The 25,876-nt window shown below is 41.6% G+C and overlaps 2 protein-coding genes across 3 annotated transcripts in view; one reads left to right on the top strand and one right to left on the bottom strand.

The window, feature by feature from the left end:
• Positions 1 to 1,432, top strand: part of LOC139752599 (protein Star-like) — a 50,213-nt gene extending 48,781 nt beyond the window's left edge. For both annotated transcript variants that reach the window (XM_071668355.1, XM_071668354.1), the window contains exon 7: positions 321 to 1,432. In XM_071668355.1, the coding sequence (XP_071524456.1) occupies positions 321 to 473 (153 nt within the window). In that variant the 3' untranslated portion in view covers positions 474 to 1,432. The remainder of the gene's footprint in view (positions 1 to 320) is intronic.
• Positions 1,433 to 3,732: 2,300 nt separating this feature from the next.
• LOC139752802 (uncharacterized) lies at positions 3,733 to 21,623 on the bottom strand. The gene is made up of 6 exons (XM_071668720.1): positions 20,958 to 21,623; positions 16,940 to 17,261; positions 9,723 to 9,870; positions 8,222 to 8,496; positions 6,517 to 7,019; positions 3,733 to 5,729 (listed from the first exon to the last, which is right to left on the bottom strand). The coding sequence occupies exons 1-6, from the start codon at positions 21,318 to 21,320 to the stop codon at positions 5,316 to 5,318; spliced, it is 2,025 nt and encodes a 674-aa protein (XP_071524821.1). The 5' UTR covers positions 21,321 to 21,623; the 3' UTR covers positions 3,733 to 5,315.
• Between the last annotated feature and the right edge of the window lie 4,253 nt (positions 21,624 to 25,876).

Raw genomic sequence — 25,876 nt, 5'->3', positions numbered from 1 at the left:
CCTCATCCCTCCTTTGTGACCACAAACCAAACTAATCCGTAATCCCCCTATTGACAACAAACGATCCTGGCCTCGAACCTCCATATTGACAAAAAACGATCCTGAATCATTCTCCTCCTTTTTGATCAACAAACAGTCATTTTCCCTCTTTTGATCCACAAAAGATCCTGGTCCTTAATCTACCTTTTGACTGACAAACGATCTTGACCCTCACCTCATCATTTAAACGGAATGTTTCGAATACTTGTATGACCTGTACTTTCAAATACAGCGCTTTCTAACTCATCCTCCTCTATTTTTATGCCCATTTCCAAATGCAGATGATTCTGATTAATTCCAACGGCGTCGACATTAGCAAAGATGTCACCGGTTACTTCCTGGAGCGCAATATGATCGTCAAGAGAATGTTGGGGGACAGCCAGAACAACGCCACATATATACTCGTCAAGTTCGACGCCCGAAAGGACTTGTAGAGGAAGGCGTCAGTCCCTTGACTGGTGTTGCCACACAAGTAAACACTGGTAGCAAGACTTGATACTTACTTTATTATGTACAAGAAATCAAGAAATATCATGTGTTGTTTGTACGTTGTTAATGTTAACTGCCATCGATTGATAAATGTTTATCAGGCCAGAATCTGTATCATGCATGTCAAACGTATACATATGTAAATGATAAAGATAGATGCATTGGTTCTCAGGTTTTCAGATTCGAAGAGTTTTTACCTAATCCCTCAGAGGCGTCTAAGGTTTTTTTGGGAGAGTGATTGGAACTTAACTTTGACGGCTTTAATGACCCTATTAGTTAATACTCCTAAAGCCCACAATAACCAGCTAGTTGACCTCATAGAACCCCCGTGCTACGGTTGACCTCATAGGACCCCCATGCTGTGGCTGACCTCATAGGACCCCCGTGCTACGGTTGACCTGATAGGACCCCCGTGCTTTGGCTGACCTCATAGGACCCCCGTGCTACGGTTGACCTTATAGGACCCCCGTGCTACGGTTGACCTCATAGGACCACCATGCTATGGCTGACCTCATAGGACCCCCGTGCTACGGTTGACCTCATAGGACCCCATGCTGTGGCTGACCTCATAGGACTCCCGTGCTACGGTTGACCTGATAGGACCCCCCGTGCTACGGCTGACCTCATAGGACCCCCGTGCTACGGTTGACCTGATAGGACCCCCCGTGCTACGGCTGACCTCATAGGACCCCCGTACTCCGTCTGTCCTATAAGTACCAGCAAAAGACACGATCACATTTCTTTGCATCTTAACTAGTAATTAAGCTTCAAAACTCCTGTGTAATGACTGCGGCTGTCGCATGTCACTTCTTTGGTTTGCATCGCAGACGCAGGGTGAGTGTCGCCTTTCAAAGGGCTGCTGCAAGTCCTTGGTCCAGCCCAATAAACACCATAATATTCACACTATGCTGTTTCTCAAACCTTCCGAGTGGTGTTTGGAGTAACTAAGAGAGATTCTCGTCAGTGTGATCTACTTACGACGCCCTATGCGACGATACAAAAGACAGTTGATGACTCTGTTGCCAGATAGAATCAAGATAAGGAAGGACCACATAAGACAATGATACATTGCAGCCAGACACGACGGAAATGGTAGAGAATAATCAATATGTGTGTGTGTGTGTGTGTGTGTGTGTGTGTGTGTGTGTGTGTGTGTGTGTGTTATGACTAAGCCTGGCACAGGTTCTTGGCAATGACAACCAGTTATCGGGGTTTGTGTTCCCGGGTTGCCATTACTGGCACATGTCGTCCCGTGTTTGACTGTGAGCGTAGTGGGGTTCTTGTGGGTGGACGTGTGTGTTGTGTGAAGTGAGTAGATAACCAGAGAAGCTCAAGAATCACTTGCTGGCGGATATGACCTACGCTGAATCCTTTCACGATATCATGCTATTGATAAATTATGTGAAAATCGGGATTATATTCCTGTGAGTCCACGAAGACTCACAGGAAACACCTGATCCACACATCCTCTACCACTTTTGAAACCACACTGCTCTTCCCCAATCTGATGCTCTGTACATGCCTTCACCCTCTCAATCAATACCCTCCCATATAATTTACCAGGAATACTCAACAAACTTATACCTCTGTAATTTGAGCACTCACTTTTATCCCCTTTGCCTTTGTACAATGGCACTATGCACGCATTCCGCCAATCCTCAGGCACCTCACCATGAATCACACATACATTAAATAACCTTACCAACCAATCAACAATACATGTGTATATATATATATATATATATATATATATATATATATATATATATATATATATATATATATATATATATATATATATATATATATATTTAGATATCTGGGAGTGGATCTGGCAGCGGATGGAACCATGGAAGCGGAAGTGGATCATAGGGTGGGGGAGGGGGCGAAAATTCTGGGAGCCTTGAAGAATGTGTGGAAGTCGAGAACATTATCTCGGAAAGCAAAAATGGGTATGTTTGAAGGAATAGTGGTTCCAACAATGTTGTATGGTTGCGAGGCGTGGGCTATGGATAGAGTTGTGCACAGGAGGGTGGATGTGCTGGAAATGAGATGTTAGAGGACAATGTGTGGTGTGAGGTGGTTTGATCGAGTAAGTAATGTAAGGGTAAGAGAGATGTGTGGAAATAAAAAGAGCGTGGTTGAGAGAGCAGAAGAGGGTGTTTTGAAATGGTTTGGGCACATGGAGAGAATGAGTGAGGAAAGATTGACCAAGAGGATATATGTGTCGGAGGTGGAGGGAACGAGGAGAAGTGGGAGACCAAATTGGAGGTGGAAAGATGGAGTGAAAAAGATTTTTGTGTGATCAGGGCCTGAACATGCAGGAGGGTGAAAGGAGGGCAAGGAATAGAGTGAATTGGATCGATGTGGTATACCGGGGTTGACGTGCTGTCAGTGGATTGAATCAGGGCATGTGAAGCGTCTGGGGTAAACCATGGAAAGTTGTGTGGGGCCTGGATGTAGAAAGGGAGCTGTGGTTTCGGGCATTATTGCATGACAGCTAGAGACTGAGTGTGAACGAATGGGGACTTTGTTGTCTTTTCCTAGTGCTACCTCGCACACATGAGGGGGGAGGGGGATGGTATTCCATGTGTGGCGAGGTGGCGATGGGAATGAATAAAGGCAGACAGTGTGAATTGTGTGCATGGGTATGTATGTATGTGTCTGTATGTGTATATGTATGTGTACATTGAGATGTATAGGTATGTATATTTGCGTGTGTGGACGTGTATGTATATACATTGTGTATGGGGGTGGGTTGGGCCATTTCTTTCGTCTGTTTCCTTGCGCTGCCTCGCAAACGCGGGAGACAGCGACAGAGTATAATAAAAAAAAAAAAAAAAAAAAAAAAATAATAATATATATATATATATATATATATATATATATATTATCCCTGGGGATAGGGGATTAAGAATACTTCCCACGTATTCCCTGCGTGTCGTAGAAGGCGACTAAAAGGGGAGGGAGCGGGGGGCTGGAAATCCTCCCCTCTCGTTTTTTTTTGATTTTCCAAAAGAAGGAACAGAGGGGGCCAGGTGAGGATATTCCGAAAAAGGCCCAGTCCTCTGTTCTTAACGCTACCTCGCTAATGCGGGAAATGGCGAATAGTTTGAAAAAAAAAAAAAAAATATATATATATATATAGTCATTTAACATACCGTCATAATTTCCAGAGATGTGGAGAAACATGAAAACAACATCCTCATAAATTGTGTTTTTTTCCAATTTAGAATTACAGATATGGAAACACACGATACAATGATGACGTGAGAGCATTACGTGAGAAATGCTTACAAAGATTTCTCCGCCAACTCTAATGCAGTCTTAGTGGATATTCAAAACCGTGATTATTCACATTAAAAAAAAAGAAAACTTTAAAAGAAAGGAATATCTAGTCTTTCTTGCCCATTTCAATTCTTCCCTGTAACTCTCCCTCTTCGACCTTGAAAACCACTATAAACTACGTTTATACTGCATAACCAGACTATATAAGCGTGCCATCGGCTAGACAGACTAAGAAGGTATCGAGGCTGACGAACGTAACCCACATCATTATGGAGTAGATAACGTTCGTAAAGTAATCCAGTTTGAAGTAGTTCACTGTGAGAACATCACAAGAAAGTGGCCCTTTTACATAATACCATAACTGAATATTTATGCTGATAAAGTCATCCGGCATTGAACAACGACTGGCCAATGATATATTGATTTTCTTAACTTCAGCAGATCTAGATTACTTCTGGATAAGAGCACAACATAATATCCGAGCGTCACTAGTCGCTGCCTCAAGCTAAAGCAACACTACTCTTTGTCCTCACCGCACATGGTTCGTCCGTCGTGTCGTGGTCTCAGCCAATCACTGTTGACTCTAATGCTTACGTCAGAGTTCGTGGTATGAATCGGCCGTAGTCGTGTCTGTGATAGAGGCTCAACGCTGACACGACTGATAGCAAGATCATAAGCGCCACGAGAGGGCATGATAGATGAGTGGTACAAATAGTTTTCCTACATATAAGGGTAAAGCATCTATGATTCCACACCTGTAGCTTGTCATTCATCGAAGATGAGAATTCTGCCAAGGCTATGGGAGGGGCAAAGTTGGTACACATGCCTGAAAACGGCCAACTATCGGGTCTGTATGTGCCGTTGGTCATCTAAGAGACATGTAAGGTTTGTTCACAGACAAAAAGAATATTACATAATCTCATTTCAACAATGAGATTTATAGACCCACACATGGCTTGTATGTTCACTCTCATTTTCCCCGAAAATCTAATTTGTACAACCTTCCCCTGTGTCTTGTAAGATAGGTAGTAACGAGACTTACATTACATGTTATGGTTTGATTAAATATCTGGTAAGGTCAAAGACGGAGTTACATGGAGTTGCATAGATACACAGACCACACAGACCCAAGGTCCAAACGAGGGTGGTCTGGCCTTTAAAACACCATGAAGGCTTAAAACTTTTGAGGTATGGAATGTGCAACAGCGGAAGGTACAAGGTATGAGTAAGAGAGCAAGCTGCACATCGAGTGTACTGTGACACTCAGAGAGCGTTATCAGTGGAGTAGGTAAGGGCCTGACCCCTTCTCAGTGATCCGTTTTTTTTTTTCCTTGGTCACATTCACGTTGCACTTCGTCTCTTTTCGTGTTTCATACTTTCGTCATCATCACCAGACACTTGAACTATCTGTAACATGCATCACCATCACTCTCACTCACTGTCATTCACACGTCCTCTTGTGTATATCACCCTTAGTATATTGCTTGATCTCTTAAGCTCTACCTTCTAGTGCCTGGGCTTTGTGCTTGGGGTTGCGAGCCTTTCTGCTTGGCACGTCTCACCTCGGGCATTCTCATCTCCCTCGCCATGTATCGCATTCTAACAATGTCCTCAGCTTCTTTTAAAGAAACCTTCTTATTGACCCATGCCTTTAAAGTCCTATTTCCAAATCCTTCAACCTTAACTATCCTCTTATTGCAGAAGCTCTTTGCCCGCTTATTTCTGACGATCTCTCCAGCCACACAGACCATCGCGTCCCAAAAGTCTTGCGCCACTGGGAGGATGTCCTCTGGCGGCAGGATGAAGGAGTCCTTCGGAAGCTCGATGGTGTAAGAGTAGGGAACACCGAGGTCGTACATGTAGTCGTCTGCACAGCCTGACGCAAGATACATGAGTTCAGAGCTCTGCCCGTACTGCAGGAAGGGAATATAGGAGTTAGAGGTTGAGTAAATGTGGGCGGATGAACAAATATTGATGCAGGAACTAATTTCATAATGTAAGGTTAGCTCTGGTAGCTGTTTTCTTAATAGTGGTACTGTGTGTGTGTGTGTGTGTGTGTGTGTGTGTGTGTGTGTGTGTGTGTGTGCGTGTGTGTGTGTGTGTGTGTGTGTGTGTGTGTACGGACCTCCTTGTTATAGCGGTCAGTGTTACTGGCCGTCACGTATACACAGGCCGTCTGGGATCAAACCAATATTGGTTCGAATTCTGGTAGCGGCAGCCGGTCGACAGTCCACCCAGTTGTTCATCCTCTCCGAGGAGCTGGTGGATAGGATGGGGTGCGTGTTGTGTGTGTGTGATGTGTGTGTGTGTGTGTGTGTGTGTGTGTGTGTGTGTGTGTGTGTGTGTGATGTTTTCGTACATAGGAATAGAGACATGTTACATATATACAAGGTTAACAAGACGGGGTAACTCAAGTGTGAGACTCTCTCCTCATAAAGCACAAATAGTAACCAGACAAGAGATGGGGTTCCGTTGGTGTGAAACTCCCTCCCCGTCCTGTACATACAAGTAATTACAGATACGTAATGCCAGGTTCGTTTCATGACACTCTAAAAAGAATATCCAGGTCGAGACAGTTTTGATTCCTGGAACCATTGTCACAACTGAACCAATGTTAAGAAATTGAAGAAAAAAGTTGGGCAGGAGAGTGTTATGGAGATACCATCACACACGTTCACAGCAGCAATATACTTTGCTTACCTTGTAATGTGCACTTTTGTTTTGATTGAGCTGTTCCATAATGGTCTTGGCCATATGTTTCAGTCTTCCTCTTTTGTTGGGCTTGTCCATAGTGTAGCCCCAGGGGTAAAGGATGTACTCGCCGAAGCTGTGGAGTGATATGAAGAGCTTCACCTTCTTTTTGAACACCCAGACCAGTTCCCCGAGGGTCCGCGTTTCTACCTCGGAGAAGGCCTCGGAGCCTTGGTACATGAAAGAGCAAGGGTTGTCGGAGCCACCCTCTTCGCCCCACGCCTTATCCCAGTTCCTGTTGAGGTCCACTCCGGAGCAGCTGAAGATACCGTTGGACCTCCTATTCTTGCGCCACAGCCGGTCGTTTGTGTGGGAGAACTCATAGCCATCTGGGTTTGCCACCGGAGCAATAATGAAACTTACATGCTTCAGGAACACCTTTCCTGCGTCGGCTAGTTGCTGGCCCACGTAAGTCGCCACCGCCGGACTAATCCACTCGCGGGCGTGGGATCCTGCAGAATAAAGTTGAGGAAGATGTTATGGTGTGCAAGATGCACGTTGCTGTCTCTTTAGGGAGAAAGTTACCGTCTCCTGCAGAGGAAAGTTATTTGCTCCAGTAGGGACAAAGCTGCTGGATTTCTAAGGGGGAATTTCAGGTAAGTTGCTGGCTTCAGCTAAAGGGGATTACTGGTTCCAACAGAGAGAGGCCACTGGCTCATGCACCAAATTTCTAGTTCTGGCAAAGATTCGTTACCGATTTCTGCATGGGCAACTTACTGGCTCCTGCATATTAAGGTTGCTTGTTCCTTAAGAGTGTAAATGGTTATGGACTTATGCATGGGGTAGGTTACTGGGTTTTAAGAGAAACTGGTGACAGATCTTGCTATGGGTAAGTTACTGGACGGTGTAGGGAGCTGGCACGCAGCTGGTTGTTACCTCATAAAGAGTTAATCACTCGCTCGTACAGTTAAGGTTGAGAGTTCTGTTCTTCATGCAAGGGGTGGGTTTAGAATCCTGCAGGGGTGGATATTGGCTCATTCAAGGGTAGTTTACTGGCTCCGGCAGGGGATAGAAGGAGGTTATGCTCTCATTTAAGGTTAAAATTACTGGTTCTTATGGTACGGTAAGTAGAGGGAGAAATTATATAGCTCCGGTGTGAGCGGAACGCTACTTGTCTCAACAAAGGAGTGGGAAGATTATTGCTGCTTTTTAGGAGCGGAGTTTATATGTTTTATTTTGCAAGGAACATATCATCTGGGGAAGGAAAGAGGGAAAGAAGGTACAGATAGATGATGCCTCCTCCTCTTCTTGTAGCATTTACTGTAGACCAAATGCTATATCTTTCTTTCTGTAAATATGTATACTGATGAATTCATTGGCTGTCAGTGATTAATGTTTGAAATATCACGCCAGTCCGCACCGTTCGTCAAACTTACAGTACCCAAAAATGAGGCTGAATAATGGAAACAAGTTGAAAGGTGGACATCGATTTGCGTTCGCTGAAACTACCCCTTGAGTGCAACCTTCAAGTAGTATGACACCTGGTCCTGGTCTTAGTTAGAATTGAATGATATCATCATGTCTGTTACTTCTTTATCAGAAGGCAGAAAAAGATTATTTCTGCCTTTTCTAATGAATATACTGGTCGAGACGGCAGAATTACCAAATACGTATGTAAACACGATGAGAGGAGAGTAGTCCGCCGTCAACTAACCTGCCTCAATGAAGATGATCCTCTTCGTCTTCGCTGACTTTCTCCTTCTACTGTGAAATTTTCTCGATGCTCTGACGTTGGCAGGGGTCCCCTCCAGGTCATTCTCAGTCGCAACTCTTCTGGTGTGCTCTCCTTTTCCCCTGTCCCCCCGGGCGGGTTCCTCCAGCATCGTCGTCTCGCTGACCGAGGTCGGGTCCTGCTGCCCACCTCCTCCAGCCATTGTCCTTCTCACCTTCATGAGTCGTCTTTTGTAGAGTTTCGCCATCCGTCTGGCGCTGGTGTTTAGAAAACCTCAGTTTATACCTGTAGCTGGTGTAAGATAATCGTGTTTTGCCAGTTTAATGATTGAAGTTAAAACATATTTCTGCGTCCAGACACCAGCTGGAGGCAGTATAGGGAAATGAGGGAGGAGTTAAAGTGTAACTAGATAACGAACAAGGAGAAACAAAGCATCAAGAGAAATATGGGAAATACAGTTTTGTAGCAAAAGCAGGGAACCGGCTAACTTATGAAGTATATAACCTTACACACACACACACACACACACACACATGAGGACAATGTGTGGTGTGAGGTGGTTTGATCGAGTAAGTAACGTAAGGGTAAGAGAGATGTGTGGAAATAAAAAGAGCGTGGTTGAGAGAGAAGAAGAGGGTGTTTTGAAATGGTTTGGGCACATGGAGAGAATTAGTGAAGAAAGATTGACCAAGAGGATATATGTGTCGGAGGTGGAGGGAACGAGGAGAAGTGGGAGACCAAGTTGGGGGTGGAAAGATGGAGTGAAAAAGATTTTGTGTGATCGGGGCCTGAACATGCAGGAGGGTGAAAGGAGGGCAAGGAATAGAGTGAATTGGATCGATGTGGTATACCGGGGTTGACGTGCTGTCAGTGGATTGAATCAGGGAATGTGAAGCGTCTGGGGTAAACCATGGAAAGCTGTGTAGGTATGTATATTTGCGTGTGTGGACGTGTATGTATATACATGTGTATGGGGGTGGGTTGGGCCATTTCTTTCGTCTGTTTCCTTGCGCTACCTCGCAAACGCGGGAGACAGCGGCAAAAAAAAAAAAATATATATATATATATATATATATATATATATATATATATATATATATCCCTGGTGACAGGGGAGAAAAAATACTTACCACGTATTCCCTGCGTGTCGTAATAGGCGGCTACAAGAGGAGGGAGCGGGGGCTGAAAATCTTCTCCTTCCGTTTTTTATTTATTCAAAAGAAGAAACAGAGAAGGGGGCCAAGTGAGGTTATTCCCTCTAAGGCTCAGTCCTGTGCTCTTAAAGCTACCTCACTAACGCGGGAAATGGCGAATATGTGTAAAGAGAGAGAGAGAGAGAGAGAGAGAGAGAGAGAGAGAGAGAGAGAGAGAGAGAGAGAGAGAGAGAGAGAGAGAGAGAGAGAGAGAGAGAGAGAGAGAGAGAGAGATGATATAAACATAGAAACATACAAGATAACATCGTCATTATACAGGGAAGTCTCACTCAGTAGCGAAGATCAGCGCCAGGAGCGGGCGGCCTTCGACGGTCTTGCCCAGAGTGAGGCACTCCACCGTCGGGTACCGCCTGGCCAACGCCCGGGCGAAGGTGGAGATGCTGGGGAAGCGGTAGTAGTCGTCCCACGCCAGCGGCTCTATCAGCAGATAAGGAGGAAGATGGTAAGTTTATGGTAGGAGTGTTATAGAGGCTGGGCAGGGAAAGTGGCTACATCACGGTATGAAGGTTAAGATAAGGACACAGATATATATATATATATATATATATATATATATATATATATATATATATATATATATATATATATATATATATATATATTTATATATATATTATCCCTGGGGATAGGGGATTAAGAATACTTCCCACGTATTCCCTGCGTGTCGTAGAAGGCGACTAAAAGGGGAGGGAGCGGGGGGCTGGAAATCCTCCCCTCTCGTTTTTTTTTTTCTAATTTTCCAAAAGGAGGAACAGAGGGGGGCCAGGTGAGGATATCCCACAAAGGCCCAGTCCTCTGTTCTTAACGCTACCTCGCTAACGCGGGAAATGCAGAATAGTTTAAAAGAAAAAAGAAAATATATATATACGAATAAAGTGCATATGAACGCGCACCTTCATAGAACATACAAACCTCTAACAGCCAGGATCGAACCCGGGACCCCTGTGCAAGAGGCAGGCATGCTAACCGCTAGGCTATGGCCATTATATATATATATATATATATATATATATATATATATATATATATATATATATATTTTTTTTTTTTTTTTTTTTTTTTTTTTTATACTTTGTCGCTGTCTCCCGCGTCTGCGAGGTAGCGCAAGGAAACAGACGAAAGAAATGGCCCAACCCCCCCCCCCCCATACACATGTACATACACATGTCCACACACGCTATATACATACCTACACAGCTTTCCATGGTCCACCCCAGACGCCTCACATGCCTTGCTTCACTCCACTGACAGCACGTCAACCCCTGTATACCACATCGCTCCAATTCACTCTATTCTTGCCCTCCTTACACCCTCCTGCATGTTCAGGCCCCGATCACACAAAATCTTTTTCACTCCATCTTTCCACCTCCAATTTGGTCTCCCTCTTCTCCTCGTTCCCTCCACCTCCGACACATATATCCTCTTGGTCAATCTCTCCTCACTCATTCTCTCCATGTGCCCAAACCATTTCAAAACACCCTCTTCTGCTCTCTCAACCACGCTCTTTTTATTTCCACACATCTCTCTTACCCTTACGTTACTTACTCGCTCAAACCACCTCACACCACACATTGTCCTCAAACATCTCATTTCCAGCACATCCATCCTCCTGCGCACATCTCTATCCATAGCCCACGCCTCGCAACCATACAACATTGTTGGAACCACTATTCCTTCAAACATACCCATTTTTGCTTTCCGAGATAATGTTCTCGACTTCCACACATTTTTCAAGGCTCCCAAAATTTTCGCCCCCTCCCCCACCCTATGATCCACTTCCGCTTCCATGGTTCCATCCGCTGACAGATCCACTCCCAGATATCTAAAACACTTCACTTCCTCCAGTTTTTCTCCATTCAAACTTACCTCCCAATTGACTTGACCCTCAACCCTACTGTACCTAATAACCTTGCTCTTATTCACATTTACTCTTAACTTTCTTCTTCCACACACTTTACCAAACTCAGTCACCAGCTTCTGCAGTTTCTCACATGAATCAGCCACCAGCGCTGTATCATCAGCGAACAACAACTGACTCACTTCCCAGGCTCTCTCATCCCCAACAGACTTCATACTTGCCCCTCTTTCCAGGACTCTTGCATTCACCTCCCTAACAACCCCATCCATAAACAAATTAAACAACCATGGAGACATCACACATATATATATATATATATATATATATATATATATATATATATATATATATATATATATATAAAGCTTTGCGGAAGATGAAAGCCGGCAAGGCAGCGGGTTTGGATGGTATTGCAGTGGAATTTATTAAAAAAGGGGGGTGACTGTATTGTTAACTGGTTGGTAAGGTTATTTAATGTATGTATGACTCATGGTGAGGTGCCTGAGGATTGGCGGAATGCGTGCATAGTGCCATTGTACAAAGGCAAAGGGGATAAGAGTGAGTGCTCAAATTACAGAGGTATAAGTTTGTTGAGTATTCCTGGTAAATTATATGGGAGGGTATTGATTGAGAGGGTGAAGGCATGTACAGAGCATCAGATTGGGGAAGAGCAGTGTGGTTTCAGAAGTGGTAGAGGATGTGTGGATCAGGTGTTTGCTTTGAAGAATGTATGTGAGAAATACTTAGAAAAGCAAATGGATTTGTATGTAGCATTTATGGATCTGGAGAAGGCAAATGATAGAGTTGATAGAGATGCTCTGTGGAAGGTATTAAGAATATATGGTGTGGGAGGAAAGTTGTTAGAAGCAGTGAAAAGTTTTTATCGAGGATGTAAGGCATGTGTACGTGTAGGAAGAGAGGAAAGTGATTGGTTCTCAGTGAATGTAGGTTTGCGACAGGGGTGTGTGATGTCTCCATGGTTGTTTAATTTGTTTATGGATGGGGTTGTTAGGGAGGTGAATGCAAGAGTTTAGGAAAGAGGGGCAAGTATGAAGTCTGTTGTGGATGAGAGAGCTTGGGAAGTGAGTCAGTTGCTGTTCGCTGATGATACAGCGCTGGTGGCTGATTCATGTGAGAAACTGCAGAAGCTGGTGACTGAGTTTGGTAAAGTGTGTGAAAGAAGAAAGTTAAGAGTAAATGTGAATAAGAGCAAGGTTATTAGGTACAGTAGGGTTGAGGGTCAAGTCAATTGGGAGGTGAGTTTGAATGGAGAAAAACTGGAGGAAGTGAAGTGTTTTAGATATCTGGGAGTGGATCTGGCAGCGGATGAAACCATGGAAGCGGAAGTGGATCATAGGGTGGGGGAGGGGGCGAAAATTCTGGGAGCCTTGAAGAATGTGTGGAAGTCGAGAACATTATCTCGGAAAGCAAAAATGGGTATGTTTGAAGGAATAGTGGTTCCAACAATGTTGTATGGTTGCGAGGCGTGGGCTATGGATAGAGTTGTGCGGAGGAGGGTGGATGTGCTGGAAATGAGATGTTTGAGGACAATGTGTGGTGTGAGGTGGTTTGATCGAGTAAGTAACGTAAGGGTAAGAGAGATGTGTGGAAATAAAAAGAGCGTGGTTGAGAGAGCAGAAGAGGGTGTTTTGAAGTGGTTTGGGCACATGGAGAGAATGAGTGAGGAAAGATTGACCAAGAGGATATATGTGTCGGAGGTGGAAGGAACGAGGAGAAGAGGGAGACCAAATTGGAGGTGGAAAGATGGAGTGAAAAAGATTTTGTGTGATCGGGCCTGAACATGCAGGAGGGTGAAAGGAGGGCAAGGAATAGAGTGAATTGGAGCGATGTGGTATACCGTGGTTGACGTGCTGTCAGTGGATTGAATCAAGGCATGTGAAGCGTCTGGGGTAAACCATGGAAAGCTGTGTAGGTATGTATATTTGCGTGTGTGGACGTATGTATATACATGTGTATGGGGGTGGGTTGGGCCATTTCTTTCGTCTGTTTCCTTGCGCTACCTCGCAAACGCGGGAGACAGCGACAAAACAAAACAAAAAAAAAAAAAAAATATATATATATATATATATATATATATATATATATATATATATATATATATATATATATATATAATTCATATATGAATCATGAGATTTATCACAATTTCCACAAGGCACTTTATAGATGCATCCAAGAGAATTTTCTGGTGAATTATTGATTAAGTGTTTGAGAAGATATATTCTATTGGATCTAAGTTAAAGTGCCCTAGATCTTTCATTGATAAATCCCTTAATTTAGCAAAGAAATCATTTTATAGAGTTGAGCCCAAGCCTCCCATTGACACCAAGTATCTGTTAGTTCTCCCTTTTAATAATAATATCACTTTACTTCCCATGTTGCTTAAATCCTTTAATGTAAATGTTGCCTTTAGCAACAATAATACTATAAAGAATATCTAAATCAGGAATTCACCAGAAAATTCTCTTGGGTGCATCTATAAAGTGCCTTGTGGAAATTGTGATAAATTTTATGTTGGTCAGACTGGTAAGGATCTTTCTGTTAGACTTAAGCAACATAAATATAGTATAAGAACGGGACAAGAATCAAATGCCTTGTTTAATCACGTTAAAAACTATGAACATTGTACTGACTGGAGTAATGCCATCTCAGTTATTAACTCTAACTCTATTAGCAAGAGAAATATAATTGAATCTTCTATTATTTAATAGACAAAGAATTTTAATCTTAATATTAGTGATGGTCTATACAAATTACATAACTTTATTGTTGATAGAATTTGTAAAATGATAAGTTTATGAACGCTAGTTGTATGTTTTGGACAATCACATATTTACCAAATGGCGTCTTAGCGTCGTCTCTTCGATGTATATCAACTGACTTATATTTCTCTCTTGTGTCTCCCCTGATGATGTGATTATTACACGAAAGTGCACTTGGGAACTTATCGTGTTTCATTTTCCCCGTGGTCTCAAGGAATATATATATATATATATATATATATATATATATATATATATATATATATATATATATATATATATATATATATATATATATATATATATATATATTCTTTTAAACTATTCGCCATTTCCCGCGTTAGCGAGGTAGCGTTAATAACAGAGGACTGGGCCTTTTTTGGAATATCCTCACCCGGCCCCACTCTGTTCCTTCTTTTGGAAAATTAAAAAAAAAAAACGAGAGGGGAGGATTTCCAGCCCCCCGCTCCCTCCCCTTTTAGTCGCCTTCTACGACACGCAGGGAATACGTGGAAAGTATTCTTAATCCCCTATCCCCAGGGATAATATATATATATATATATATATATATATATATATATATATATATATATATATATATATATATATATATATATATATATATATATATATTTGCTTTGTCGCTGTCTCCCGCGTTAGCGAGGTAGCGCAAGGAAACAGACGAAAGAATGGCCCAACCCGCCCACATACACATGTATATACATACACGTCCACACACGCAAATATATATACCTATACATCTCAATGTACACATATATATACACACACGGACATATACATATATACACATGTACATAATTCATACTGTCTGCCTTTATTTGTTCCCATCGCCACCCCGCCACACATGGAATAACAACCCCCTCGCCCCTCATGAGTGCGAGGTAGCGCTAGGAAAGACACCAAAGGCCCCATTCGTTCACACTCAGTCTCTAGCTCTCATGTAATAATGCACCGAAACCACAGCTCCCTTTCCACATCCAGGCCCCACACACTTTCCATGGTTTACCCCAGACGCTTCACATGCCCTGGTTCAATCCATTGACAGCACGTCGACCCCGGTATACCACATCATTCCAATTCACTCTATTCCTTGCACGCCTTTCACCCTCCTGCATGTTCAGGTCCCGATCACTCAAAATCTTTTTCACTCCATCTTTCCACCTCCAATTTGGTCTCCCACTTCTCCTCGTTCCCTCCACCTCTGACACATATACCCTCTTGGTCAATCTTTCCCCACTCATTCTCTCCATGTGACCAAACCATTTCAAAACACCCTCTTCTACTCTCTCGACCACACTCTTTTTATTTCCACACATCTCTCTCATCCTTACATTATTTACTCGATCAAACCACCTCACACCACATATTGTCCTCAAACATCTCATTTCCAGCACATCCACCCTCCTCCGCACAACTCTATCCATAGCCCACGACTCGCAACCATACAACATTGTTGGAACCACTATTCCTTCAAATATACCCATTTTTGCTTTCTGAGATAATGTTCTCGACTTCCAAACATTCTTCAAGGCTCCCAGAATTTTCGCCCCCTCCCCCCACCAAATGATTCACTTCCGCTTCCATGGTTCCATCCGCTGCCAAATGCACTCCCAGATATCTAAAACACTTTACTTCCTCCAGTTTTTCTCCATTCAAACTTACCTCCCAATTGACTTGACCCTCAACCCTACTGTACCTAATAACCTTGCTCTTATTCACATTTACTCTTAACTTTCTTCTTTCACACACTTTACCAATCTCAGTCACCAGCTTCTGCAGTTTCTTGCATGAATCAGCCACCAGCGCTGTATCATCAGCGAACAACAACTGACTCACTTCCCAAGCTCTCTCATCCACAACAGACTGCATACTTGTCCCTCTTTCCAAAACTCTTGCATTCACCTCCCTAACAACCCCATCCATAAACAAATTAAACAACCATGGAGACATCACACACCCCTGCCGCAAACCTACATTCACTGAGAACCAATCACTTTCCTCTCTTCCTACACGTTCACATGCCTTACATCCTCGATAAAAACTTTTCACTGCTTCTAACAACTTGCCTCCCACACCATATATTCTTAGTACCTTCCACAGAGCATCTCTATCAACTCTATCATATGCCTTCTCCAGAACCATAAATGCTACATACAAATCCATTTGCTTTTCTAAGTATTTCTCACATACATTCTTCAAAGCAAACACCTGATCCACACATCCTCTACCACTTCTGAAACCACACTGCTCTTCCCCAATCTGATGCTCTGTACATGCCTTCACCCTCTCAATCAATACCCTCCCATATAATTTACCAGGAATACTCAACAAACTTATACCTCTGAAATTTGAGCACTCACTCTTATCCCCTTTGCCTTTGTACAATGGCACTATGCACGCATTCCGCCAATCCTCAGGCACCTCACCATGAGTCATACATATATTAAATAACCTTACCAACCAGTCAATAATACAGTCACCCGCTTTTTTAATAAATTCCACTGCAATACCATCCGAACCTGCTGCCTTGCCGGCTTTCATCTTCCGCAAAGCTTTTACTACCTCTTCTCTGTTTACCAAATCATTTTCCCTAACCCTCTCACTTTGCACACCATCTCGACCAAAACACCCTATATCTGCCACTCTATCATCAAACACATTCAACAAACCTTCAAAATACTCACTCCATATCCTTCTCACATCATCATATATATATATATATATATATATATATATATATATATATATATATATATATATATATATATATATATATATATATATATATTTGTTGTGTATATATGCTCGTGATTGCTATGATTACCGCTGCCTGTGAGCTGTGGAGTAGGCCTGATCAATAGGTGGTCAACAACATCATCGAGTATGATCCGCCACTCCAGTAGTCCTCCTAGCAGGTCCCGTCTTCTTCTCTCTCCTCTAGCCGGGTCTTCGTCAGCGTCCATGCCCTCTGCATGACCGACGTAGCCGCCACCACCATCCTTACCTAGTTCTCCACCATCCTCCGTTCTTCTGTTTCGTCGAGTGTTGTTGTCCTTGTGCCGGTAGTGATGGCGGCCTTGGTTGTGGCGGGTGGTTGGGGCTAAGAGTCGTGTCAGGCTGGTGTCTGGGCTCATCGCCACGTCCACCTGCAGCATTGCAACATTTTACTCTTAACCTCTGCTTATTGATGATGATCAGAAAACCGTGGAAAGGTAATGTTATACATTTTAGCATTTCGTTTCTTGACTTGAATTCCAAACAAATAGATTCATCTTACACTCTAAGGAGTCTGTATCAAGAGGAAAGTTCAAGGAAATCTAAACTATTCTCACTACAGAATCAAAGGCTCCACTGTTGACTTAAGAGGAGTTTTCAAAACCAGTGATGACATGAAGAATACTATTCGATGCACACATAGATCATGTAACTAGAAACCGTAGGCTAAAGCCTATATGTGGGTAAAGCTTAGGTGCAAAAAGGTTTCAGAAAACTATTTCTTTACAAAAAATGCAACTGGAAAGTGGAATGTACTTACTGTTACTTTTACAAGTGCAAAACCATTGGACATCATTAAAGAAGAGAGTAAATAATTTATTCTAATCGATCGATTATCAGGAGCTGAGTTCTGGCTTTTAAAGACCCTCAATTCCCTCTGCAGAAACCCTTTTTATAGATCTTTTGTCGTCTGTTTGGAGTCTGTCAACGTCCCCTTGTCAGTTGATACATTCTCCTTAGTTAGAAGTCCATACTTATTCACATAGCTCAAGAACAGAACAGAACCATACGGCAATCCATCCATTTCAAGAAGGCTGACTTGATATACACCCCTTGTTCCCTTTCACTCACTTAAATTTCTGGTTTTCGTTGGATCTTCCCCCACCCCCTTCTCTCTCCTGGTGTTCCACTTTCTCAATCAGTCTCCAATGTGGTATAGTTTCAAAGGCTCTCTGTCAGCCCAGATACAAACAACCCAACCAGCTATCCCTTTTGACCAAGACGGAGTTCATTCTCGTAGAAATCTCTGGGATTCGTTACGAATAATCTCCTCTCCCTAGAGCAGTATTGTGTCTCAGTTAGATAATTTATCTTCTGTAGAAAGTCATTCATTGGCTTTCAGATTCTTTCTCTCCAGAACCTTACGGACCGCATTCGTCAGGGAGATTGGAATGTAGTTAAGTGCCTGTTACCAGTATCCCTTCTTACAGAAAGGTATAATGTTAGTTTTTTTCCACTCTCCTGGCACCTCGCCTTTCTCCAATGACATGCCGAACGATTTTTCAAGAGGATCCTCGTCTGTTTCCTTGCGCTATCTCGCTAACGCGGGAGACGGCGGTTAAGTATAATGAAATAGATAATATATATATATATACATATATATATATATATATATATATATATATATATATATATATATATATATATATATATATATATATATATATATATATATATATATGTGTGTGTGTCGTAGAAGGCGACTAAAAGGGGAGGGAGCGGGGGGCTGGAAATCCTCCCCTCTCAATTTTTTTTAATTTTCCAAAAGAAGGAACAGAGAAGGGGGCCAGGTGAGGATATCCCCTCAATGGCCCAGTCCTCTGTTCTTAACGCTACCTCGCTAACACGGGAAATGGCGAATAGTTTGAAAAAAAAAAAAAATATTGGAAAGGATCACAATTTTGCACCTGGTCAAGTATATTCCTATGGTTCCATGGGGAAATGAAACACGATAAGTTCCCAAGCGCACTTTCGTGTAATAATCACATCATCAAGGGAGATACAAGAAAGAAATATGTCAGTTGATATACAACGAAGAGACCAACTGGCTTATATTTCTTTCTTGTATCTCCCCTGATGATGTAATTATTACACGAAAGTGCACTTGGGAACTTATCGTGTTTCATTTCCCCTGGACTCATTTACCAAATGGCGTCCTAGCTACGTCTTTTTGTTAATATCATCTGACTTATATTTCTTTTTTGTATCTCCCCTGATGATATGATCATTACACGAAAGTCCACTTGGGAACATATCATGTTTCATTTTCTCCGTGGACTCATAGGAATATATATATATATATATATATATATATATATATATATATATATATATATATATATATATATATATATATATATATATATGTATATATATATATATATATATATATATATCGTTTATTTATTATAATTTGTCGCTTTCTCCCGCGTTAGCGAGGTAGCGCAAGGAAACAAACGAAAGAACGGCCCAACCCACCCACATACACATGTATATACATACACGTCCACATACGCGCAATATATATATATATATATATATATATATATATATATATATATATATATATATATATATATATATATATATATATATATATATATATTTCGTGTGTGGCGGGGTGGGGACGGGAACGGATGAAGGCAGCAAGTATGGATATGTACATGTGCATATATATGTATATGTCTGTCTATGTGTATATATGTAATTGCTGAAATGTACATGGATGTACATGTGCGTGTGTGGGCGTTAATGTATATACATGTGTATGTGGGTGGGTTGGACCATTCCTCGTCTGTTTCCTTGCGCTACCTCGCTAACGCGGGAGACAGCGGTTAAGTGTAATAAATATGTAAATCCTCTTGTGTGTTTACACACATCTTCACCTCATATGATGAAATTTCATCAGGACCAGGAGCCTCCTGTGAGTCAAGACCCTTCAGTATTCTGTTGATATCTTTTCTATATATCTCAATGATTTCTAAAAACCCTCCCCATTCCATCTCGCTGGTCTCTAGACTCTATAGTTTTCCAATGTGAAAACAACTTTAAGCGTGTTATTCTGTTCATGACAGATCATTATTTCATCCTTTACGATTCTTCATTCTAAATCCCTTTGCCTCCTGATTAGTCTCTCTTTAACGGACAATCTACCCCAAATGAAACCATAGAAACGCTTTGGAATTTCTCCGACATTGTCCACTATACTTTTCTCAGAGTTTCTTTGTTCCTAAAGCTTTTCTTATCCTGCTATACTCGTTCTTGCTCTCATCTCTTACAAATGCTGGTCAGCTAGCAGGAATTCCGCCTGTGTCTTCCTTACTGCTTATCTCTAAGCACCTTTGTGTTTTGATATATCTTATCAAAGCACTCATCCTTCTGTTTTCACCCTTCCTTCAGCTCTTGAGGCTTGAGGTACTCACATTCTTACTACTTCACTGTAGATTTCATAAAACCTTTCTCCTCAATGTTCTGGTTGCTGGCTGCTGAACTCCATTTCCCAGTCTGTGTTTATCACGGAAAATTGGGTATTGCGTTATCAATTTTCACAAAATGTGTGTGTGTGTCTCCGTCTGTCTGTCAATCTGTCTGTCTGTCTGTCTGTGTAATTCAGATTCTTGTTTATCTTATCAGAATTAGTACTGTGCCTCTGGTGTTTATATGGAATCATACCCTTGAAGTATGTGGTTCAACTGTGTCATCCAGCGTCGATGTTCTCATAATTTCTTTGTTATTTTTTCTTTATTTTGCTTTTGTATCAAATGTATTCTAGAGTTAGTGTTTTCAGATGATTGTGTCCTAAATCGAGATCCGGAGCCAACAGCTAAGTGTGAAGTTAAGACAGAACTCAATATCCCTGATAAAGACTTGATCTGGTGGCTTAACTACTACAATCAGGGATTATGTGTTAATCTGATACAGGAAATAAACCCCATTTCATGTTGACAAAAAACAAGAGATAATATAATTTTCAGTATAAAAACCGAGGATTGCCCTCATGAAGTAGCTGCGGGATGTTCAAGGACCAGAGTGACTGACAGAAGACAAACGACGTCTGTAATACTCACGGCCATGCGTGACTCCTCCCTGATCATCCTTAGTACCACGACGCCGTGACTGGACTCGAGGGCTTGGAGTACCTTGTTCACGCTCGCTCCTTTTGGCGGGAACAGTCGCAACACCCGCCAACCGCTATAGTCCATTATCCCGCTCTCTTGCTCTAGTCTCTCTGCATTCGGTGTCTTCGGCCTCGTAAGGAACATTCTACGGGAAGACAAACTTAAACCGTTCTCGGGGACAGCATTTGTGTGATTTTTAATGTTATGTCTTTGGGAGATCTCTCCTTTGATTCCTTGATGCAGGCCATGGATGAGAACCAAGATGGTAAAAAGATACCTCTTGGATTTTGTGGAAGTCCAACAGAAAGTCATCTCTTCGTTCAACACAAGTATTTTGGAGGGGTTGATCTTGGTTTTGCGTGAACTATGCTGTGTCGTACGGTGTTATTTCAAGTTTAGGATCTGCCATGGCAATAATTAAAAGACATACGTGAAATTCCCATTCCAGTAATCGTCCGAGAACTGAAGCACAAGAGTGTGAAGGGTAAGTGAACACAACGCGCTGAACAACAGAAGGATCGAAGCTGTGCAAGTTGTTGTGAGAGAAGTGAAGACCGCGGGAGGGCGAGCCTGTCCCAAACACTAGTCACATGATAACTAACTCAGCCGGGCCATGGACGGTGTTGGGAGGTGCACCCTCCTCAGGGGTGTGTGTGTGTGTGTGTGTGTGTGTGTGTGTCGGGGGAGGGGGGGTTCTGGGGTAGGGGTAAGGGAGGTGGAAGGGCTGCAGGCGACCATATGCTGCTCTATTGGGAAATAAAGAACAATGAATTGTGGCAGCTGCTGCGACAACAGACTGCGAATGGTGAAGCTTGGCGAGGAAGAGAGAGAGAAAGAAAGAGAAGAGCTAAACAACTGACGTATGAAAGTAAAATAGTCCTCGGTATGGTTATCTATGAGCAATAGTGATACTGTTCAGTTATCTAAAGCTTGCATGATAGCCTATGTTACACTTGACTATGATGATATGGCCGCCTTAGGAACAGTTCATCTGTACTGATGTCGTCTATTCGGCCACACCAACTCGCTCTATAATGATAGAGCTCAACTAAAAGATTTACATTACCATAACTCTGAATAAGGTATTGAAATGTATCAGATAAAACGGTCAAACATTTGAAAAAAGACGAGATAATTTACCCATGTTTGCTACTTAAACTGAAATTGCAATTGCACAAACGATAAGAATAAGATCGGAATCTCACTTGGAAGTTTGTGTCCTTTGTAGAACTGAGTGTGTGGTTCTAGTTATATATTATATAGCAGAGATTCACAGGATTCTGTATTGCTCGCCTAGCAATACGTGGCCTGGTATCAAATTTATGTAACAACTTTGATCTCGGCTTTCAGTCCTGACGCGCTGTGGCCGCCATACAGATATCGGTGATATCCGAAAAGTTTTGCTTCACTCTCCCTAGCATTCCCGACAAGATTTTCTGAAACCAGCTTACCAGGAATCATAATGCTTTGTAGGGGCCATATTAGAAGTTAGATCGAAGCGAAGCGAGAAAACATCATGGTCAAGAACCTTCCATACACAATTACATCAAAGTTTCTTAGAGCATATGATAAAATCTTTTATAGAGAACGACAAATGCAAAGTGATGATAATAGCACATCAGGTGTGTTCGTACTATATATATATATATATATATATATATATATATATATATATATATATATATATATATATATATATATATATATATATATATATATATATATATATATATGATACAGCGCTGGTGGCTGATTCATGTGAGAAACTGCAGAAGCTGGTGACTGAGTTTGGTAAAGTGTGTGAAAGAAGAAAGTTAAGAGTAAATGTGAATAAGAGCAAGGTTATTAGGTACAGTAGGGGTGAGGGTCAAGTCAATTGGGAGGTAAGTTTGAATGGAGAAAAACTGGAGGAAGTAAGTAAAGTGTTTTAGATATCTGGGAGTGGATCTGGCAGCGGATGGAACCTTGGAAGCGGAAGTGAATCATAGGGTGGGGGAGGGGGCGAAAATCCTGGGAGCCTTGAAGAATGTGTGGAAGTCGAGAACATTATCTCGGAAAGCAAAAATGGGTATGTTTGAAGGAATAGTGGTTCCAACAATGGTGTATGGTTGCGAGGCGTGGGCTATGGATAAAGTTGTGCGCAGGAGGGTGGATGTGCTGGAAATGAGATGTTTGAGGACAATGTGTGGTGTGAGGTGGTTTGATCGAATAAGTAACGTAAGGGTAAGAGAGATGTGTGGAAATAAAAAGAGCGTGGTTGAGAGAGCAGAAGAGGGTGTTTTGAAATGGTTTGGGCACATGGAGAGAATGAGTGAGGAAAGATTGACCAAGAGGATATATGTGTCGGAGGTGGAGGGAACGAGGAGAAGTGGGAGACCAAATTGGAGGTGGAAAGATGGAGTGAAAAAGATTTTGTGTGATCGGGGCCTGAACATGCAGGAGGGTGAAAGGAGGGGAAGGAATAGAGTGAATTGGATCGATGTGGTATACCGGGGTTGACGTGCTGTCAGTGGATTTGAATCAGGGCATGTGAAGCGTCGGGTAAACCATGGAAAGTTGTGTGGGGCCTGGATGTGGAAAGGGAGCTCTGGTTTCGGGCATTATTGCATGACAGCTAGAGACTGAGTGTGAACGAATGGGGCCTTTGTTGTCCTTTCCTAGTGCTACCTCGCACACATGAGGGGGAGGGGGGTGGTATTCCATGTGTGGCGAGGTGGCGATGGGAATGAATAAAGGCAGACAGTGTGAATTGTGTGCATGGGTATATATGTATGTGTCTGTGTGTGTATATATATGTGTACATTGAGATGTATAGGTATGTATATTTGCGTGTGTGGACGTGTATGTATATACATTGTGTATGGGGGTGGGTTGGGCCATTTCTTTCGTCTGTTTCCTTGCGCTACCTCGCAAACGCGGGAGACAGCGACAAAGCAAAATATATATATATATATATATATATATATATATATATATATATATATATATATATATATATATATGAAATTGGGTAAGATACTGCGACATGAAAAAACATGAGTGTTTAAAGTAAGTTTTTACATCTATAGAAATGTTTGCTGATAAATGGTGAATGTTTATGTATGAATGAAAAGCATGTAAGTTTTAATACATAGAAATAAAAACAGTGTAGTTATGCATCATGATAGCAGAAAGGGACTGCCTCTTCCGTAACGACCTGACAGTAGTGTACAGCTACTGAAGTATTCATAGGTATCAGATTATATGCAAATGATGTTACGAAACGAATAATCTAGCCTTAAATTACCACATTCCCTCCTTGCTGGTTGGACAAGAGGGTTTCTGAATGCAACGGTTTTCATTCAATTAACTCAAATGCATTGTTCCCCTATCCGTCTTTGTTCATCTGTGTACAGTTTTACTGATTGTCCATTTCTTTTTTCATACTGTATAGTTGTTTTGATCTTTGTCTTTTCTTTATTCATCTATATTCACTTGTTCCAATCCTTGCCTTTTTTTTCTTTTCTTTTCCCAGTTCTGTTATCTTTGTCCATCCCTGCTCACGTATGTTTTTCATCGTTTTTATTTTGCATCTATGATCACTCTAAACTTTTTTCTTTTTTTTTGTTTTACGTCTGATTTCATTTGTTTTATATTTTTCACTCGTTTGTGCATCAAAGTTCATTTGTTTTATCTGTCGCTTTCTCGTCGTCTGTGTTCGGTGATTTTGACATCAGCTGATCTTAGATCGTCTTTTGTATCTTTCAAGTGTTCCTTGTGTTTATCTCTCTTTCTTTGCACTTGCCCTTATCTAATTGTGTTGAACTGATGAAGTGATAACGTTTAGAGAGAGAGAGAGAGAGAGAGAGAGAGAGAGAGAGAGAGAGAGAGAGAGAGAGAGAGAGAGAGAGAGAGAGAGAGAGACAGAGTAATTAAGTAATTATATATAATTGCATATTTGTATAGTACAGTATAGAAAAGGGGTTCTACATTTCGTGGCTCCTAGCCTTTGCAGGCTCATCTTTTTGTCTTTATCCATTCATCCTACAACACTCATACTATAAAAGGAATTCATTACGCCTTCACTGACAACCTTTCTTCCTTAGATCTATACTATGACATCTATTTGATCTTTCTCTGCATCTTTCACACAGTTGATCCTTTTCCACAATGCCAAATTGGTTTAGAAACTTGAAGGTTTTGATCAAATCTTTCCTCATTCTTCACTTTTCCATGGTGGCCATCTTTATATAACCTCTAACTTCTCTGTGCAACCTTATATTTCAGGTACCATTTTTGTTCTATGGAACTTCTGTAATAGATTTTTACATCTCTCTAGGAGTTTTGACCAAATATATAATGCATAACCTAATTTCAGGTCTAGTATAAGATGTAAGTAGTTTATTGGACATTTTCATTTACAGAACTGCATTTCAGATAAAAATTAGCACATGTCCCCACACGTGGTCTTCTAAGATGGGTTAGTACTATGTCAACCCACAAGTTCCTTTTTACGTACACATTCATGTGATTTCAAATCTTGCCAGATTTCGCTCAAATTCATTTAAGCCTTTTTTCTCTCATGTTAAATCTCCATTAGTTTGCATTTACTAGCCACGTCTCTGACCAAATCGATGCTTTTTTTTTTTTTTCTTTTAAATATCTATAAGACGATGCAGTTCTCGTTATTCCCTACTTCCCTCATCCATAAACATATTCTGTACAAATCCAGTCCTTCTGGTAAGTCAAATATTTACATAAGCCAGTGATAAGGTAAACAGGTGGGTAAACGCGAGTGTAATATTTTTCCCATAATACACCATTTGTTCATGTGGCAACGTCGCCCTAGCCTTGTGAATATGGAGTGATTGTTAATGTTTTTTTGATAC

This window comes from Panulirus ornatus, chromosome 13 (genome assembly GCF_036320965.1).
Source record: "Panulirus ornatus isolate Po-2019 chromosome 13, ASM3632096v1, whole genome shotgun sequence".
NCBI classification, from domain to species: Eukaryota; Metazoa; Arthropoda; class Malacostraca; order Decapoda; family Palinuridae; genus Panulirus; species Panulirus ornatus.
Note: the sequence above shows the minus strand (reverse complement) of the source record. Positions and strands in the feature narration are given on the sequence as shown.